The following is a 21,337-nucleotide window of genomic DNA, read 5'->3' as shown; positions in this document are numbered from 1 at the left end:
TTGGGTTGGTGAATGGACTGTCCCAAATAACCTACTCACCTATTGTCATCCAGTAGATTTGCAGAGGGGGGAGTCCTTTTGGTGGGTTGCATTCCAGAATAACTGACTGACCTTCCATAACCTCAATAGGGTCAATGATCTCTTTAGGAAACTTTGGAACATCTGCACAGGATAAGTAAAAAGGTCAGGACACAATAAATCAATATACATTTTTACAAACCAATTTAGCAATTGCGCCATCATTAGGTGGCAGTAAAAGCAAGACATTCCCCATTAGCCATTTCTTGATTTTGCATTCCAATTTCCTACATTTAGTCTGAAAATTGACAAATACCAGCATCACACTTTGACTCCAACAGTTATGTCAACTGAATGAATGATTGAAAACTGGTTCCGTAAATAAAGACTCTTCGCCCTGGTTACATCTTCAAAGATTTATGTGGTGTATGTCAGGGCACAATGAGAATGTTAGGTTGAAAAATCACGGAGAGAGGAGAAAACTCATTTTTCACAGGGCCCTCCTCTAGGTCCATATGCACTCATAGATGAAAGAGAAAGAAAAGCTCCAGGGTTCCCCTGACTTTGTAGCGGGCAAGTAAAATGGATACCCCACCAAGGAGCAGAGCGGTTTCCTCATTGGATACAGTCTCTAAATCACTTTGAAAGAATCGTTATGAAACATACAGCACAAAGTTACACATTACTCACTGGGAACAATAAATTCAATCTCCTCTGACATGGCTGTGCCTAACTTGTTAGTGGCGAAGCAACGATAAATTCCCTGGAATTCTGTAAGATTCCCATCATTCGGAATGATGAATGTTCCGGAGTCCTCTAGCGTTACCAATCTTGGATCCTGATAAGGATCAAAGTCCTGGTCGTTTTTTGTCCACCTGAACCTGACAAAATAGAGAAAATCAGTGCTTGAATTAAATTACAGCTTTGAATTGTGATGAAAACATGCAACGATTTTCACATTCAAGCTTTCAAATCGCATGATTGTGACATCAAATGATTGTGTATGACTTTGAAATGTGCTTTGAAATGCTAGTGGGATGTTTATGATGTTACTAGTAATCTAGCCACCCTGCTGATTTTCACGTTGATCCAGACGGGTTTATGCTGCTTAGTGTTGATCTAGACTGGTTTTAATATGCTTTAATATATGTAGACTGGTATTTACCATGCGCGTAGAAAATGTGCTGAAAGAATTTTAATGTCTTAATTACACTCATTTAAAGCTTTTCCACATTAGGCACTGAATGAAGATAATCACAGCCAGACTTCAAATTTCCTGTTGTGAGCAATGTCAACATTATTATAAAGAATCCACAGGTTTATTGCTGCTGTGTTTTGGAATTAACCTCAAGAACAGTGTTTTTCTGGTGCGTTAATGGTTTTCTTTTCTGTTTTTTTGCCGATATATCGGTGAATCTACAGTACTTAGTTCACTTTTTGTTTTACTTTTGATGCTATTTGACATGAGAGATAACCAAATAACCAAAAGTGGATTCTTAGTACTGTGCAATTTTACCAGCTTGACCAACAACTGTTTTCTTTAGGGACGCAAAAAATGGACAACTACTTTTATACGAAAACATTCACTGCAGAAAACAAGGTAACCATTAGATTTCTTCCCCCCTGAAAACCATGAACCAAGTCTACTTTCTACTAGTTAACAATTATTTAACTTTCAAACTTTTCTGGTATATTTCTTAAATAATAAGCAAATTATAGATGTTCTTCAGATCAACCCAGAATTTTTTTATTAATAGCCACATGTCTAAAAGGTCTCAAGACGCATTCAGACAGCACCCTGATTCAAACAATATGCATTTGTTCCTATAATTTACACTTTCACAAATACTGTAACTACATCAACAATGTTTTACAAATAGCAGTAAGTGGATGATCACGACAGAAAGAGTACTGTACTGTATTTTAACTGTGAGCAGTGTGTAGCTGAAGAAGTTCAACCAGAGGAAATGATTTATCAGCTATAATATATCGGCCTAAATTGTATTAATAGCCGATACCGATAATACAAAAAAATTACCATTCACCGGCCGATACCGATCTGGCCAATAATTTATCGTGCATCCCTAGTTTTGTGTTTTTTGATAGTTGTTCATGTGTCAAACATCTTCTGCATAGTTGGCCCCTTTTCCAAATTTGACTTTTTGATGTTGAGATATATCTTTTCATGCTGTGGACGATTGAGGAACTCATACACCGCTATTACCAAGGGTGCAGACTTTCATTGATAATCAAGTTTAGAAAATACAATAAGAGCCATCGTTTGAACTACCTGTACATAAACAATTGCACTAGCATCACGTTGTGTTTCGTATGGTTGGGCCCCCGCCTATTCCCACTCATAGGAACCATCCTCCGGAACACAGCATATGGTGGTGTCCAGCCATGCTGTCACACTGTCTGTGTCTTTTTTGTTGTGTGTGTGCTGTAATGTATTTGTGTATGCTGCTCACTGTGGTACAGGATTTCCCTTCGCCTCACACTTCACGGGGAAGCTCTCTTCGAAAGCGAAGGCGATCAGAGATCCAGGAGAGAACTCCGTAATTGTGGGCAGCTGTTCCACTGGAAAAGAAAAAAACAGAGCAAGCACTCAGAAGAGTGTTAGGAAGGATTTGCAACATGCAGGATGACCAAATGGGATGAGAAATGCCTTCTAAAACCTATGGTTCGATTGTAATGATTATCCAAAATCAAGTCAGCTGTTTTGATCAATGCATGCAAGACTAGAGGTAAACAAAATGTTTGCTGGAGAACATAATTAGCTATTGAATCATTGATTGTGCTGTTGTTAAAGATTATGTAATTCGGTTGATGTTATTAAGATATGGCAAATGATTGTATCAAATAATGTCAATGAGAGTTTGTTTGATTGTTGTTTAGAACCGACAAGAACTAATGGAGGGCAGCTTGAGTGTAAAATTGGATATGCATGATGCAGTGCGAGGTTGATGGAGTGGAAGAATGGGTTGCTATTTAATGAAAGTGATTGCTGGCTCTGTTATTGAAGGTTTTCCCACTGTGCCAAAAACACTCAAAGCGTCCAAGTGTTTTGATCCGAGTGAACATTCCAGTTTAAAATTCTAGTCTTAAACACAAGTACACAACAGTGTGAGATTTCTCCTATGTCTAAAAAAATGAATCAAATTGAAGGAAGATTAGAAGAGATAAAATAAGATTAGATAGGATTTTAATACTGTGTTGGTATTGTTTGACATGAATATGGTCATTCTAAATGACATCATAATGAATAACCAGTGCTACAATCCCAGTCCTAAACCTAGCATTAGCAGGTAATCTAACTTTAAAATCAGATTGGATGCCAGGACTGGTGTTCCAGGACCAATGTGGATCCCAGGGACATGTGATATTTGGCAAAATTACCATCTGATACCACATTACTGCCACACAATATGAAAAATATTAAGTAGACTAGACTGTAATGTTAATTAATGTCTTATCTCCTCTATTAAAAAAATAATTTGCATAAGGTATTCAAACGACAATATTAACTCTATTCTGCTAATGAAAGCGAACAAAGAGGGTATCTGATGTCAGTGGTAAACGTCTCCAACAAAAGAACAAATCATTGCATTAGATCAAGCTCTCCAAATGAAACTGATGCTCGATAGATGATGACAGCCACTGTGGATGAACGCTAAAAAGTATGTGCATGGCTTGGTATAATAAACTTACTGTTTATGCGTTCTAAGACTAACAAATCCACCGCAGCAGGGAAACACAGAGAAACAAACGAGCAGGGATTTGTTAGAACCATATTCTGCAGAACTGCTATCAAATAATAACCAACAAATTACATCCACAAGATTGACTAAAAAAGTAGAACAGAATAAATTATGAACAGTGTTATGTTCCCACATGACATCCTCGGGCCCTGAAGTTATATTGTGAATAATTGAAAAGCAACAAAATATACTTTAATCTGGTTGCCACGGAAACCATGGGAAATACATAACCCTAGCAATAAATGCCTGTTTTTATACACAGGTTCAAACAGATGGTTGTAAGAACAGTGTGTTAACTATTCCTCCTAAGTGCACGGAAATAAGGCCAAATTGTGCACTTGGCTAACAATTTAATGGACAAAACACGAAAACATTATCAGTATTAAAGAGACAGGATCCTCTCTGCTGCATGAATTATCATATCACAAATGAGGAAAAAAATATAAATATTTCAAAGTTTTAATCATGACCAATCTTTTTAAGTATTCCACTAAAATGTTTTTGAGAGTTTTAAAGGAGTAGCTCACTTCAAAACAAGCCCTTTGGAAATAAGCTAGTCCTTTATTAAAGTTCCCAACCTAAAAGGAAATGGTTAATAATCCAGGTTTACTTTTATCAACCATGTTTAATTTATAAAGCAGTCAATAAACAAACATTAACATGTAAAGTTATCATTCAGTAGTATGCAAAAGTAGTGAATTAGATGTAATATCACACCCTGAGGGCTGTAGCTGGTTTAAGATTTGTTTATCCTCTAGCATGGTTAATCTGGTTACTTTGTTTTACTGGTTTAAAGGGGACTCGTAGACCACCTGGCACATCTGCTAAACCAAATAGATGCCAGGTTCCAGAACATTTCAAATCAGCTAGCATCATAAACCACCTTAAGGCCTTACAACCCTCCTAGACTAGTTTAAGCTTTTATTTTTCAGCAGAGATTGCATTAACTCATTCGCCGCCAGCCTTTACAAAAAAAAAGTTGCCAGCCAACGCTAGCGTTTTTTAACATTTTCACCCAACTTTAATGGCTCACAGTAAATTTTCTGTACAGAATTTATGGACAAACAATATGAAAAAATGAAATAACAGAGTCTCAACTTTTAAACAAAAGTAGTATTCTTCTATCTTCATTTGTTCGTTTTTAATCACTCTGTAGATGTGGGTAGGTTTCTTCAAAAATGCCTCATTTTGATTAAACAGCTGAGATAATTAACGATTTTTGTCAAAGATTCCGCCCAGATTACATTCAGAACAATCATTAAAAACCGCTAAAACATATACATTCTAGGTTCTGGGATTCTGTACTTTTTCAGGTGTGTAATAGTGCCACCTGCTGTACAACAATACAAACACTGATTGCCGTAAAAACTCGTCTTTGGCGTGGAAGCGTTTTTTTTAATTGACGAGATAACTCGTCAATGGCGGTGAACGAGTTAAAGGGATAGTTCACCACAGAATATTTTGAAGAATGTCGGTAATCGAACAACGGCAGTGACCTTTGACTTGCATTGTTTTTCTGTCTGTACAATAGAAGTATAGCCATTGTTCAGTTACCAGCATTCTTCAAAATATCTCCTTTTGTGTTCTGCAATAGAAAGAAAGTCATACAGTTTGGAAATGACAAGAGGGGGAGAAATTTACTACAACAACACATAACACGTAGCAATTTATTAATCGTCTTACCATCAAGAGGAATATCCAGGGCATTAGCTTGATACCTGCAGATAATATTAAGACAAGCACCCAAAAAGAGGGTCACTCCTATTTTCCATAACAACCGCATGACTGGCCACAGTTGAGCGGAGGATGACAGGAATATTGAAGTCTTCCAGAAGTCAGTGCATCTCACTCCAGCGCAGTCTGGGGTCTCGCAACCTGCACAAAACACAACAGAGTTCTTACTGTCACACAGACATCAGCCACATGCAAGATATCAGCAGCCATATGTTTACGGTCGGCCCACAACAACAACACCGTCGGAACAGACTCAAAGACTTTCCTATGCCACACGTCTCCTGCTGAGTAACTTCCTGCTGTTGTGTCTATTCCGACTTGTATGTGTTTGAAAAGCATCTGTGAACGGCTCTACATATTAAAGATCTCTATCACCAAGTCCCTGGAGACATGAATAGTATTTCTCCAAATTGTTTGTTGGTGCATGTGAAGCAGCTCTGTTTTTTCTCTCTTTCGCTTCATAACGTTGAATAGAAAATATGTTATAAACCTTATAAAAATAAATAAACGAGCCCTCCTGTAGTTATGCTAATGTGCAGCAGATGTTGCAGAAATTATTCTGAATTATGAATTCATGGCACTATAACAGTGACAGATTTTGATTAGCTGGATACAGTCGAGAGCTGGCAGATCACAAAGTGTGCAGATGTGTCTAAATTGATGGCTGGAAATACGCAGTTTTGCAGAACCGTGGGGTGCATGAACCTTTGAGTTAAATGTCAAGTTTCTGCTATTAAAGTCTGTTTCTTGGAAAGTCTTTGTAAGTGATGTCATGTAAGGTAAGGGTTCAGTAGTTGCTTTAACCTTTTGGAGTCTGGCGCCAGCAAGACGTCTTAGAGACGAATAGATCTCATGCCCATTTTCCCACCAGATTCATAACAGAGCTGGCAATAAAATGCTGCGGCTGATCAGAGTAATAGAGGTCACCTTCATGCTCAGTGTATTTGCACCGAAGCCATTCGACTGAATTGTGGAGCTGCTTTGAACTAGCTGTATAGTTGTACTTGCTACCTGTAAGTCTATAACACCTGTAAGTAGGTTTTGTCTTTGCTCTGCCAAGCAAACACAACATTATATGTACAAAAAAAGTCAAATATTCTTATGGCACAATTTCAGGATTCACAGATCCATCAAAAAACTCTAGAGACCTTTAAAAAGTCTTAAATATCCTATTTATGTACTTTGTTTTACTTCTTGAAGAATCTTTAAATATTTGTCATGGATTTCCATGAAAGGCTTTGAGAAAACCTCAATATATATATATACAGATTTTTGGTACGTAAATAGGATATTTAAGATTCTAGAGGGCTTTGCGTGTGTGGCAGCTGAGGAACCCCAAATGGTATATTCGTTTTTAGCGATAGAAATTGATCCCCGTTAACTGTCGGTTTGTGTTTTGTTAGTGTCTAATAATATAACTATTTATATTTTATTCAATTTGTGTTAATGTTAATTTGTATCATTATTTTACTTTATTAAATAAAACGACTTGTTTAATCTTGTTGTAAGTTAATTTTATAAAATTTGTTGAATGGGTCCTGTAGTTCGGTCGCATTTAAACTAACCTTATGGTAAATTGCCATCTAGCGGTTAAGCTTGGTATCGGAGTCTAAATTCAAAGTATTGGTGGTTCTTCTCGGTTTCTTTTGAATGTTATCAGAAATAATCTACAGGCACTCTATTATATGTGAATGTGTACCGGAAGTTCAGTTGAGGTCACAAAAGCGTGCATACGCAGTAACGTTTCTGTATGTTGTTAAGATGAATCTGTCAATAAACAATTCTGGAAACAATGCATGTAGCAAAAAAAGAAATAAACGCTTAGAAATTAGACAATCATTTTTAATACACGTTTACAATTTTTGCTTATGTCTTTCTGGGGACCCTTGCAACCTTCTGGGGGTCCCCGGACCCTAGTCTTAAAACCTTTGTACTAGACTATTGTCAAAGGCCATTTACAATGTAAAAAAAGTATTATATTATTTCAATCCATGGTTGAGTCAAACAGTGTAGCACACGTTTTTACAGGAAGACATCCTGTATGAAGAGCCCCTAGAATTGTCTGCTAATTGACTTCCTACACAGGAAATTTCATCTCAATAGACTTTGCATAAGAGTCTCACTGGAGTCTATTAAACAATAGTTTTTTTTTTCTCATGTAGGCTGCACCACAGCTCATTAGGTCACTTCCTTTTTACTTTACTTAGTTAAACCGACAATAAAATGAATTAGAGCTTAATTCTGAGAAAAAGAGTTACAAAGCCAACAGAAAGGGCAAGAGATTAAAAAAGCAGCAAATCTCACAAAATAACTTTATCAGTCAAATGCACCCCATCCAGGAGGAAAATCATCACAAAAACAGATGATTTTTCAAAACCCGATTCAAGTCTATTATTGAAGTCAAAAGAGGGATTTGGATGGTGCAGGAGAGGCTGAATGTACTAAACTCTTTATTTCAGCTGTTTGTGCCAGTCACGACAGATATCCACACTTCACTGCCCCTCCATTTTAACCCCACCAGCTGCTTTAATCGCCACCTTTTTACAGCCGGACCACTCATGCACGTCCCTCGGTTAATCTTCTCCACTGCTTAACAAATCCAATAGGAAACGCAGAGGTCAAAGAGCAGTAAGCAGAGAAGTAATTGAATAATTGAACAGTGTGTGAATGAGTCGATTCCCGTCATTCCTCAGTGGGGGCTCTTGTTTTCAGATGGGCTTGAACTCTGCTCCACATGCCTGCATTTTCCATAATGGTATTAACTTGGTTGCTGGGCTTTCGTGATTTAATGCGGGTTATGGTGACCCCTGAGATGACCTCGGTGGTGTCACTAGGGCAGGATGGGTTTCAGCTCCCCTTTATTATCATAATGAAAGGCTTGTGGCTATGCCATGGAACGCCCTGTTGGACTTTGATGCGATTCTTGGATTCAAATACACCGCCTGAAGCTGTGCTGCTTGCCCTGAGCCGACTCTCTCTCCCCCACAGATGGTGTGGAGCATTAGTAATCAGATTAGAATCAAAAGGTAAAGTGCTAAACTAATTGGATTGTGCTTTATTGGCCACTTTGGTGTTACTAGGGGCATATGTTTACCACCCTGAACCAACACAACATGTCCTAGTTTTTCTTAATTGTACTGGCTTGCTCAGTCCCACTTAAGGGCCCTTGTCGAAAAAGTTGTTGGGCAACAGGGAACTAATAAAGGCATAAATTCATACATTACTGTGAAAAGCTTACTGAGGGTAGAAATGAAAAGCAGTTTGTTTGGAAGCGTGTGCAACTAGAGTAATTCACTTTGCTTCTCAGATATTTTAAGATGATAAAACTAGACAAAAGTAACTTGTTTCTCCTTAAAGTTTTATGGGAGATCTTAAGGGTTAGTTTACCCAAAAATATCATCATTTACTAAAAAATGATTTTACAATTTTATACCTGTATAAATGACTTTGTTCCTATGAACATAGAGAAAGATATTTTAAAGAATGTTGGTAATTTTCAGTTTCTTTGACAACCATGGAAAGAAGAATTAAATGATAGTCAAAGGTGGTAGAGAACTCTTTTTTCCCCTAAATACTTCAAAATATCTTATTATGTGTTCAGCAGAACAAAACAATACCATATTTTTTCCTACTATGAATTGCTAACATTCTTACAAATATCTTTCTCTATGTTCATTGGAACAAAGAAATGTATACAGGTTTGAAACAACCTGATGGTGAGTTAATGATGACAGATTTTTACATTTATGGATGAACTGTACATTTAAAGTGTAACATAAAAATTTACAGAGTAAAATCGGTAATAATTGCTATTTAAAATACTATTTGAGAGCAATTATGTAATTTGTCTCTATTTACATATATTCAACAATCCAAAATATGGAGATTCTTTCATCCCAGTTTTGTGTCAAAAAGGGACAACCCCGGTCATTGGATTATTTTAACCAAGACATTTTTTTTCATCCAAAAATGGCTTAAAACAATCCAGCATAGGTTCATTTACAACCCAACGGTTAGGTTTTTCAGTTTTTGACCCAACACTGGGTTGAAAAATAAATTGTAAGCGACACAATAGACCAGAAGGGAATTCCAATAAAAGATCTAAAAACAAGTCTTCTGAGCTATCAATTTCCCCTTTGAGTAGGTTGACTTTCTAGACATGTCCAATTTCTCTGACCTGTCTAATCCACCGCTCGTCCCCATACTGATCACCTAAGCATTACCCTGTAAACACAGAACTGGGACTTACTCAACAACTGCCGTCTGTTCTTAATCCTCTGCATTCGAGTCTGATGATATTGGCAAGCGGTCAAAGCCGCCCAGCGTGGGAAGGCCAGCGTGAACTCTGACCTGTGGTAGTTCTGGCACTGACTGAGCAAAGCGGTCAAGAACAAGAGCCATATGGGGTGGAGAAGGTGGAAACTGGGGCGAGAGAAATCAAGGGCAAGCTTTTCTACCCGTTTGACTGATAGTGTCCTTTCCTTCTAAGACTCACCTCGCTCACCGTGAAGACACATTTAGCATAGCGGATGAGCGTAAATCAGGACAGTGGAAAAAATAGAAAACAATTTGGCAGAAGGAGGCATGGCGTAAGTGCCAGGCTGTTCTAATCTGTATAGGTTTTAAATAAGGAGACGGTCCCTGAGAGACCACCATCATGCCTATTCTTCACACCCTAGGTTCCCTCTCAGGCAGTGTGTGGCTATTTATCTGATTTATTCCACGGCTTACTAGATGCTTGATTCTGATTGGTTTGATTGCAGCGTTTTATATAGGTGGTGGTTTTATGTCATTTTCATTTTCCTGTAACCGTGTAATAAATGGAATAATTTACAGCCACTGATCCACGGCGATATAAACCCCCTCAGGATGATATGTTCTCATTGCTCATTATCTTTTATGTATGACAGGGTGTATTTTAATAAATAATCAGCATCAATGATCACATGCACTAGTCTGCCAAAAACAAAGTTGAGCGAAGCAATGATGCCGGTTTACAGTATTGAGAACATTCTGTTTTAACTGTCTATACCATTTCATTGTCAGGAACATCTACCTAATCTTATAAAGTGGACAGATATCTCCTATTCAGCACAGAGTCAGTATTTAAGTGCCTTTTAGTATAAAAACGGTGTGTGCACTATTCAGGGTCCTAATGGGATTAGCTCCATCCGTCCTGTCAAACTGGATTAAAATATTCTGCTGTCGGAAGAGTCTTGATGACTGTGCATCAGTCTCAGTTATCTGGATAACACAGCAATTCTAATTTACTTAACCTAAAGTAAAATAAGCACATTTATTTCGGGTTTTATCCATTCATGTTAATCTTAAATATGTCTTGATTGGTGTTTTAGCAAAAATATGAGTATAGTTCACACATAGATATAAATTCTCTCATAATTAATTTGTCTTTTTGTCACACAAAACCTGTCTATGACATTTTCTTCTGTGTAACACATGAGAAGAAATCGCATCTGGGGTTTTGTGTTGATACAATGGAAATCAATGAGGGCCAATGTGTTTTGGCGACCAAGGGTCTTTAAAAAAATTTTTTTGTGTGTCTTACAAAATAATGTCATATAGGTTTGGACTGACAATTAGGTGAGTAGATGATGACAGAATTTTCATTTTTATGGACATTTCTCTGTCTTACATTTACATACATTTAGTCATTTGGCAGACGCTTTTATCCAAAGCGACTTACAGTGCACTTATTACAGGGACAATCCCCCTGGAGCAACATGGAGTAAAGTGTCTTGCTCAAGGACATACTGGTGGTGGCTGCTGGGATCGAACCAGCAACCTTTGATTTACCAGTTCAGTGGTTTAACCCACTAGAACACCATCGCCATGTCTTCATCATTCAGAGAAACAGTGATATTGCAATGACTATTTTAGAACATCGTAACGGTAACTCCATCTGGCAACGCTAACACTAGCTGTTAGCATACTGCTATAAAACAGTATAAATAATGCACAAATAACACTTTAAACAGTCATCAGCTGCACAAGTTATATATTATTAAAGCTTCGGTGTCCCAGCAAAGCAAAGACAAGCCACTAAATGAGATTAAGAAATGGGTGTGATATTAAATAATAACTATGCCTAATTGAGATTTGACTCCGTTTCAGTCTGCTTTAACATTTTTGCCGGGAACAAAATGGTTCAATTACCAGCCCATTAATAATACAGCAGCCTGAGCCCAGAGATGGGAGGTCGGGGAGGGATTAGATCTGATTCTAACAGTGACCCCAGTGACTTTGATATCTGTGTCTGAACAAAGCCTGACAGTGGTCATAAAAATAACAAATATGATCTCTTAAAAATCTCAAAATTATTTCCTACACAAAAATGACATTATTTGTAGTTCACATGAAAGTTTATGGAGAGTTTGGGATCTCAGGAGATTGTATAGTTAATAAGTGAACAATTGTCTCATTGCTTCTCGCAAATAGCACTTTTCCAAACAATACAATTCTTGCTCAATCGGGCTTTGCACTCAGAGGTAAAGCCCCCATTTTATTTCAAAAATAGAAAGATGTGGGTTGGTGGAGACAGCTAAGGAATAGACTAAGTCATAAACCATCTCTTTCATTGACAGGGGAAGTCTGATGCATTGTGGGAGGGAGTGAAGGAGACAGAACATAGATGGATGGGGGCGTAGGAAGTGTGGGCGTGGATCATGAACTTGCTGCAAGGAGAAATCCAGGGATTGTTTTTTGATGGAGTGGCAAAGTGGATGAGCGAATCGTAGAATGACGTGGAAAAATATTGCCGGTGACGTATAGATGGATTATGAAAGAACGAAGACTGCGAAAAGAGAAGTGCAAAAGAGCTATGATCAATAAGCAGAGTCGCTTCTAACCTTAGGTCCCTGTTGGAGAGGTGGTGGATGGCCTTGTGACCCCAGTGAAGTGCTCTGACAGAGATTAACGTGTCCCTGTTCAACAGCGCAATTTATTTTAAAAGCGACTGGTTCCTGATCATCAACCTGTTACATGCTTTTCTTGATTTTATGGAGTGGGTTCCCAAGTGGAAAAGGTCTTTTCTCTCATAAATGTTGTCAGGCGCAAATACACACCAGATGAATAACCAAAGCCATCTCTCTGGTCTGCTTTTCAAAGCTCATAGCCAACAAAATATGTAGATTTGCTGTACTATAACTATTGTTTTTTAGCTTTGATGGACGAGATTGGTGATGGATTGGAGACCGAATCATGCATGAATTTCCTTTCTGGTCCATACTGGTTTACATATCTCTGGTGTAGAACTGTCGTGAACCCGAGTTCATTTGACACGAGAGTTCGGTTTGTTTGGTCGCTACACATACTTCACACATTTCAGCTCTTTAAAAAGCATGTTTATGACATCGGCATGTCCGGAATACGATGTTCAACAGAAGTGTTGTTCAGCTCAACTGCAGGAAGCTCTCTTGAAGCGTCAAAAGAACAAATTGTCTGTATGGTTAAGGTCACAGAAGACGGCTGTGAAGAATGAAAGAAATGGTTCAAATGCTCGGCTGTCACAGATGTGCTGTCATGTCGGGAGGGGGGTGGGGATAGAGAGCGAGAGACTGTAAGTCTCTATATGTGTCATTTTTAGTACCTATGTGTAGAGATTTTTGTTTTGTCTTCCCTTTTATCATTTTCTTCATTACATACGTTCTTTGAAGTCTTAGAGATAACAGGAATTCTGCGCATCTCGGACAGCGATCTTATTAGGCTGTGATCCGTGTTGAGTGCCCTGAAGTAGAGCGGATTGAAAACAGACACACACCGGGGGAACAGGAGTGTTATTTTGTGGGAACTGACACAGCAAGAGCCCTGGCGACATTCATTGAGAACTGACGGATGTTGGCAATCCCCCAGGATGAAACTTCGCTGGTGCCAAACAAGATAAATGGAACCTGCGTCCAACACTATCGTCCTCCCCCGACTTTTCTAAAGCTAATTTACTTTCTTCTCTGCCCGTAGATTCAATTCTTATTCCTGAGGGCAAGGAAATATCTATTGTTTGTAAATCCTGTACTTTGTCCTCTTTACATTGCACAAACACGGGCACACCTGCGACCATTGAAATTTGCGTTGTGTTGAAAGTGTGAGTCGCATGAACTGTTCATTCAGAACACGTTTCAACTTGTTTCCTAACATCTGGATAAGCTTGTTTAAAGAAGCTATTTGACAGTTCTGTCGGAAGGATAAAAACAGTCTGGGTTTCTTTATTACCTAGGCATGTTTTTTTTTTTTCATTTCAATGGTCACGTGAGCCATTAGCCTTTTTAGCAACATGTTATGAAACAGAACCTGACAGCCAAGTTGTAAAGGGATATTTCCAATTCAGACAGGTATTTCCATTTGGCCAAGAACAAGCAAAATGTATATTATATCAAGCTCATTGAAGTCATTATCAAGAGAAATTAGAGATTGAAAAACGCAATGATGCTTCTGAATCCAACCAACATCCTATAAATATAATCCATAAACCAAGAAACGAAACTTGAATAAGCTTCAACACATAAACTTACATATAGTCGTAAATGTAAAAACTTAACATAAGCATCAAATTGACACTGAAATCTATTTGGTATACATATTACAGAACTGATAAAGGTGCAATGCGTTGTGCATAATATCATACCAACATTGCATACAAATATCAATTTCACAGTGCTTCACTGTCCCATCAAAGCGCTGTGATACACACGTGCTGGGTCACAAGAATCCCTTCTATGGTACAGTAGCTCTACAGTAGTAGTAATTCCCTCCGCTGGGCTGCTTTTGTATCAACCTCAAACAAACCCGTCAAATAAAAGCCTTACGAATAAAATACTCACAGGGATCTGCTTCATTCTGTCTGCGCTTCCTTAGAAAGATAGTGAAAGCTTCCTCTTTTGCACGGTCTAATCCCACAGGCGTGTACAAGACTGAGGAAATCCAGAGAAACGTCTACCGCAGCAGACACGGGAACGAGAGACTCCGCTAGCGTGCGGTGCGGTGTGAGAGAGGCACTGGGGAGACATATGTTGCCAAAGCCTTTCTCTTGGCAAAGAAGCTCATTAAACGAGTGACAATCACTCCCACAAAACCAGATCTGAGCGCTTTTCACATGCAGTGCACAAAGAGAGAGGGAGAGAGAGGGAGTAAAGGAATTCTAGATGGGGAAGTTGAATATTAAGCATTGAGGCATGGGAAGTCTTGTCTGTTTTGTGTTGTGGATGTCAAGAACCATGTTTTGTCTAATGTAATACTGTCACTATGGTTAAATAGGGTAATCTCTGTGCTTTCTTTTTTGGGATACTACCTTTCTACTTTTTTTAAGTTCTTTGTTTAGCAGGTGTTTATTTGTAGAATATATAGAGCCGCAGAAAAAAATGAAGAAATCACTCCAGTTTTGCCTTTAATCAGTATTTCTGCAGTATTTTGTGGAAATTCCAGTATGGCGTTTGTTGAATTTTAACCAAAACAAACCTTTGGAATGACCCAGGACCCAAGTCACCCAACAGCAATGCGAAAAACTGATGGAATGCAAAGATGCACGAAAGTAAAAAAATCGGGCTTATTCCATCGTATATTCATTTTGGCCTAATGGTTTATGTTTTTTTAAAACATTAATTTTAACATTCAAGAATGCAAACATTGCATCTTTTCATCTTTTTGTTATTTTGACCAATTGTGATTGCTTTTACGCTGATATATGTAAATATAAAACATTTTTATTTGGAATTTGGAAGAAATAGTTGTCACTGCCATTAAACAAAAATGAATCCAGAAAAAAAACGAGAATAATTTTGGAGTGATCTCTTAAGTCTGTCTGTGGTTGTGTATATTAATAACGTACATGTTATATTGATCTAATCTAGGGCTAGTCAATTCATTTACTACATTCAGATATATTTTACACCTGTCTCAGCAAATATCCAAAATCTGTGTGTTTCTTTTCTCGGAAACAGACTTGAAAATATTGATGTCTAATACTGCACTACACAGGCTTTGTCCAATCAAATGCTCTTGAGAATGAGCAAGGCCCTTCCCCCCTATCACCTGCAACAGAACAGTAAGAAGCAAATCATGGTTCATGGTTGTCATGACACTAAAATGGTCATATTAAGAAAACATTTTAACGTCTTAACAGGGCAAACGTTTATAAGGAAAATCTCAACACAGACATGTCAAAAAAACTACACTTGTCATTGCGTTTTTTTTTGACAGGGTCTTGAACCCAACTGGTTGTCATCAAACAGTGGACAGCAACAGTTCATATATGCCCCACAAATGGGACCAGACCCCTGGGGACCACGTCATTTGCAGAAAGAGCAAACACCACAGTGCAGGATGTGGTTACAGACGAACAGACGAAGCCCCACCCCCTCCCCTTGACTGTAAAACAGGCTCAAGGTGATGTATGATGTGGAATGGGGCGAACGTGAGCGAGGAGGGGTTGACACGTGCTTTAATATGCTGATGCAGGTGCTTCAAACACATTAAAGATGGGCCTGTCACATGGAACGATGCCTAGATAGGTAAAGGTATAATTAGTCTTCGAGCTTTCCAGAAAATTCTATCTGCATTGTGTCAAGTGCTTCCCATGTGAGGTGGGATCATAGAACATGGCATCAATTAAAGGGAACATCATTAAACATACAGGCGCCATAAACTCTCTTAATTAAAAATTAATTACGACAGGTCACATGCTTGCTTATACAAAAGTACCATTATAGTGTTGGTGATCGTCACATACTGATTTTCAGATACTCTTGTGTTACAGTTTTTTTCTAGTGTGCAGATGTTTAGAATTGAGGTTACGAGCTGAATAAATAATCTCCTAAATGTGCTTTCGTTAAGTCGAAACCATTTATCCTCATCCCCTCGTAACATGCTCGGAATGTAATTGAAAGTTTCCGACGTTCTTTGCCTAACAATATGAAACCTTATTTTGTAGTGCTTTCTTGCGAAAAACCTCCATGATGCGAAGGTAGTGCTGTATGGTTGCTAGGGTGTTATGAGCTGTTGCTAGGTGCTTTCAAAGAGCAAACCTTGTAGTCTCTATAATATACTGGTCCATAGATATGCCTTGGTTTCTCCTTTATTTTAGTTTATGGATAATTTAACAATTTTATTGTCTAGTAGGGCTGTCGCAATATCAGAGTTTTTCTTAACCTTTACCATGACAAAAATAATTCATAATACTGATCGATAAATATCTTTTTTAATTTTTGACGAATAAATACTGTCAAATTTCATTACATTCAAAATATAAATGTATGAAGGAGAGAGAGAGTCTGTAACCACCAAAATTTTAAATGTATGCTGCATTTTTTATAATTTTAAGTTATGGAATTAACACAATATTGATATTCATGGTTTTAATATCACAGTAATTGTCAATACTGACATCTATACAGAAAACTGAACAATAATTAGACAAATTATTCGATACGTGTACATACTTTATTAACTTTACCTATTTTGTATTTTCGTAGAATGAATTCTGCTAATCTCATTGAGCAATAATAATGTAAATTTTTTAATGTAGAAATAGTGCTGCTTTCGTCAACAAAAATTGTGACGAAATATGGTCGTCAACAAACCTTTTTCACGTGACAAAAAACGAGACGCAACGTAAATGCTGGTCATGTGACAATGACTATAATGAAATGTATAATGCAATATTGTTGACGAATAAAAACGAGATTAAAGTGGTTTACAAAATAAAAACTGTGCTAAAATGTCTCTTCGTTTTCGTAGACCAAAACGAGACGAGGCGAAATGTTATAACAGCGGAATCCTGTAATTTAAATGTGATCTGGCTGTTCCATGTGTCTGAGTAAATTATGTGCACAGTTTAACAAACGACACAAGTGATGTTCGAAGATTTAGCAGCATCTTCACTATATGAGGTTGCTCCCAAAGACCCGTCAAAATATAAGTCCCGTTAAATTGATCACTCAGACAAAAAATACTTTAGTGACCTTTAGTATTTGCTATTGAAAATTGCAGTGCCCTTGTAGTAAATTGATAAACATTGTGTGCTATAGTAAAGTTCAAAAACACGATAGTATTCAAGAATTTTACTGCATTTTATTGCCCTAATTTTTCCATCTGTTTGTAACATGAATGTCTTTTGTCAGTTACCTGCCTTTTCATGATGAACTGCACTTGCATCACTTCTTTTAATATTGACAACCAACAATTTAAACTTGTGCTCCTACTGTTTGGCCTGTGCTACCAAACTTAAAACCTCTCTAGCACCAGTGCTATGTGCACAAAAAGGGCTTTTCTGGGCTACTACGGGGCACTGAGGGCAGTCACTCTTTTACTGTTGGTTCTTTGCAAAAGTAACTTTCCAGTTGACTTGCGAATTCACTTCCAGTTGTTCTATTAATAAAGGATATTGGAAGAAAAAACAGTCTGGGTTATGACAAATACTTTCTTTTAATATATCACACAGCAAGAAAAAGTATTGTAAAGGAAAAAATATGCATCGAGAATCGTTTTGTCATCGCATTGCCGCCCTCTGAATCGTAATCGAATCACATCGTGTCATGCCTAGAGATTCGCTTCCCTACCGATGTCCTTAAATTCAAATCAGAACGTCTTCCATGTCTGGATGTATACTGAGTCTATAAGGTAACAATAAAGATAACCTTGTTTAAAATAGGTTTGGCTAAAATAATATTTTGGTTTCGTCTATACTGCTAGATACTTATACAGTATACAGTATTGCATTACTGAAAAGAGACTAAAATACAATTTTCATTGACTAAAACTAGACTGAAATGTCATCAGTTTTTGTCCACTAAAACTAGACGAAAATAGTCATGGATAATTCGGACTAAAATAAGACTAAAATTTTCAGGCTGTAAGAGTGTAAACGTGACTAAAACTAATAAAAACTAAAATGTCAGCTTGACACAAAGACTAGAATAAAACTAAAATTAAAACAGGCCGCCAAAAACAACACTACTTAGAAAGCACAAGTAACAAACTGTTAATCTATCATCAATGCTAAACTCTTCTGCTAAGAACATTCATCTTAACTTAAGGCCCCTTAAATGCCCTCTTTTCTGCTTGAAGGAGTGACATAAGCAGGTTTTGGCAGGGAGACAGGCTTGTTTGATAGTGTGAGCAGATTGCCAGACAGAGAGAGCACTCAAAGAGCCACAGTGCCGGAGCTGAACCGTCGGTGCCCTCGCGGTCCCCTGCGTGTCCTCTTTAAGTGTCTAGAGGATGAAGCCGCCATTACTGCCGCACAAACAGAAAGAAGCCTGATGAACTTCATAGAAATTCCTCCTACTGAAAGCAACAGGGATAGAATAGAGTCGCAGCAGGGCGTAAAACACAGAGAAGCAGAGGGCAAGCTGCCAGTTCACCCAAGCTTAGTTTTCACGCACCCAAGCCGAACAAACCTGACATTGTTGTGGATGCTTCCTAGGGAATCGGCAGTTTTCACTCTGTCTCTCTCTTTCCTTTTTCATTCACCGTTCACAGCTAGAAACTCACAGTTGTTCTTTGGCTCTTTGAGAAATTGGTTGAGGTTGTTTGATGTGTGATGATCATGTTCTACGCCCACTTGTTTTGTTTGTTAAGTTGCTTGCCATTTGAATAAACTATATATGACTGAATAACCTAAATCAATGAATGGGAGTCGAACAAAACGTTATTGTGTTATGTGGTGTACATGCCTAAACTAGTAGGCATTTAACTTGAATCAGGGCCGCTTGGAAATAAAGGCAATATGGAAGTACGGCACAAAACATGCACATAGAATTGGTTCAGGCTGGCAAAGTCATTAACCAAACAAACTGGTACTTTTCTTTTCTGAATATGCCCTCTAGGGCTAGGTATCATCTGCTAACACATTTTAGAGAAGAGAGTTTAGGATTTATGTTATATATGATAATATAATAATATATCATGAATATATATACATATTTTATATATATTTTTAATAGTTTATATACTTTTTCTCTCTTCATTGAAAGAATGTTCCAAGTAAATAATAACTATATAAAGTTTTAAAAATAAAGTTTTTTAAAACGAATCATTAATTTGATGAGATCAAATTAAATGTCTTAAATACAGTATATATTGTTTGTCATATTTATTAATTGTTGAATATCCGCTCCCCTTTGTTGCAAACAAAACTCAGGCAGGTTTTGATGAAATCTTAAAAAAACCTGATCATTCAAATGTGATTGTAGAATCACCCACCTCGTAAAAACAGTTAATACACAAAACAGTATGACAGTCTGAACATAAAATGCACGTCCTGCAAAATCACACAGCAGTGAAGGGCACAGAACAGGTGCGTTTCTCCATAGGAAATAACCCCCCTGTAACCTTCAGCCGATGCTGACGACCTACACAATGAGCTCACCTGGGCCCTGATCAATGCCCTGAGGATGTCAGGATGATATATTCACCAGCAGTGAGACCGTGTCTCAGAACCGGTGATATAGGTTGAGGTGTCAGGACTGCTGTAAGGCATGTGCTAGGTCACGGCCGGGACAAACCCGGTTCACCAGACCGAGTGAGAACGGCCCCCTGCTGATTGAACGCTAATCCGGCGTGCAGTGATTACAGAACTGAGCTGTTTCCAAATTCACACAGCTGCCAAATTATGTTACTTTTATTAATTGAATAAACAGCAATTGGATACGTAGCAAAGGGCGAATCTGCTTTTAAATCAAAACTTCATTGCAATTTAATACCAGATTATGTTCATACCGTCAGCCATGGGGATACAACAAGGGTCATGCACATGGGTAGATGACAAATAAACTGTAAATGTGAATCTCTCTTATGTGTTATGCCTCTCGTGGCATGCTAGAAAACGCTCTGGTGAGTATTTATTTAAAGTAAGGTCAATTTACTCAAATAATTTATCAGGTGGACTTGGTCCATAACCTCTGAAGTTCATGTGGAACTCCTTCAAACGTCACACAGTAATTATTCCTTATCTGATCTGTATCATGAACTTCAACACCATATGCCCTTCTAAATAGTTTATGTGCTATTCCACATCAGCCCTGACACTTTAATAGCAGCAGAATTACTTCCAGACGCAGGTTTATAGTTAACCGCAACATACGGGACAAAATTTACAGTGGGGTCAGACACATTCCTCATTTTTCCGCAATCAGCAAGCGTAGGGACATAAAATTATTGCATGTTCAACACAGCTGCTCAAAAAGCCATCTAGTGCCATGTTCGTCTTTTAAATGAAATTAGGCTTTGTGTGCCATATGGTTAGCATAACTCAACCTGGGGGAGAGAGAGGTCGAGAGACAGACGCACTTCTGGCCGCCACGTTCACAGATGGCACACACTAGAATCATGGCATCGATGAACATGTGATCTTTCTTCATGATTAGCCGCCTCACCAAAGACCTTGTGCAAACATATGTCAGCCAACAAATGTGTTTGTCAGAGATATCCAAAACAGGCAATGTCACTTTTTGGAATTGTTTTAAATTTAGGTATACTTTTTCATTTTTGTTGGGTGATGCAACTGCTATGTATTTGGATGAAGTATCATGGACAAACAGATCTTTATTAGCTAATCTATGGCATTTAATAATGACCTTATTTGGAGGTGTATTTGTCATGCATGATTCTTTTTCCCCAACTGGAAATCTTTGATAAAAGCCATTATGTTAAGTATTTTAATGTAGATTTGCTGGATGTCTTGTTTTTGTATGCATGTTAAAAGTCAAACTGTCAGTGGTATTCTATCTGATAGGCGTGCCTTTGTGGCTTCCTTTATTGCCCCGGGTCTCTCATCCCGTTGACAAGTTGGACACGGGGTCTTCTTGAAACCCATT

At 38.0% G+C, this 21,337-nt stretch overlaps 1 protein-coding gene across 7 annotated transcripts in view; it reads right to left on the bottom strand.

Annotated features, from left to right (window-relative positions):
• Window positions 1-21,337, bottom strand: part of chl1b (cell adhesion molecule L1-like b) — a 78,863-nt gene that overhangs the window by 29,523 nt on the left and 28,003 nt on the right. For 4 of the 7 annotated variants that reach the window (XM_056750268.1, XM_056750274.1, XM_056750272.1 and 1 more), the window contains exons 1-6: window positions 14,348-14,584; window positions 5,463-5,654; window positions 3,730-3,747; window positions 2,490-2,598; window positions 709-899; window positions 40-162 (exon numbers count right to left, since the gene is read on the bottom strand). In XM_056750268.1, coding sequence (XP_056606246.1) covers window positions 40-162; window positions 709-899; window positions 2,490-2,598; window positions 3,730-3,747; window positions 5,463-5,562 — 541 coding nt within the window. In that variant the 5' untranslated portion in view covers window positions 5,563-5,654; window positions 14,348-14,584. Of the gene's footprint in view, window positions 1-39; window positions 163-708; window positions 900-2,489; window positions 2,599-3,729; window positions 3,748-5,462; window positions 5,655-14,347; window positions 14,585-21,337 lie in introns of those variants that run through there. The other 3 variants (XM_056750271.1, XM_056750273.1, XM_056750269.1) reach the window with 2 other exon arrangements.

The sequence above is a fragment of the Triplophysa dalaica genome, chromosome 6 (assembly GCF_015846415.1).
Source record: "Triplophysa dalaica isolate WHDGS20190420 chromosome 6, ASM1584641v1, whole genome shotgun sequence".
In the NCBI taxonomy this organism is placed as follows: Eukaryota; Metazoa; Chordata; class Actinopteri; order Cypriniformes; family Nemacheilidae; genus Triplophysa; species Triplophysa dalaica.
The sequence above is the reverse complement of the archived record's forward strand: the minus strand, read 5'-3'. Positions and strand labels throughout refer to the sequence as shown.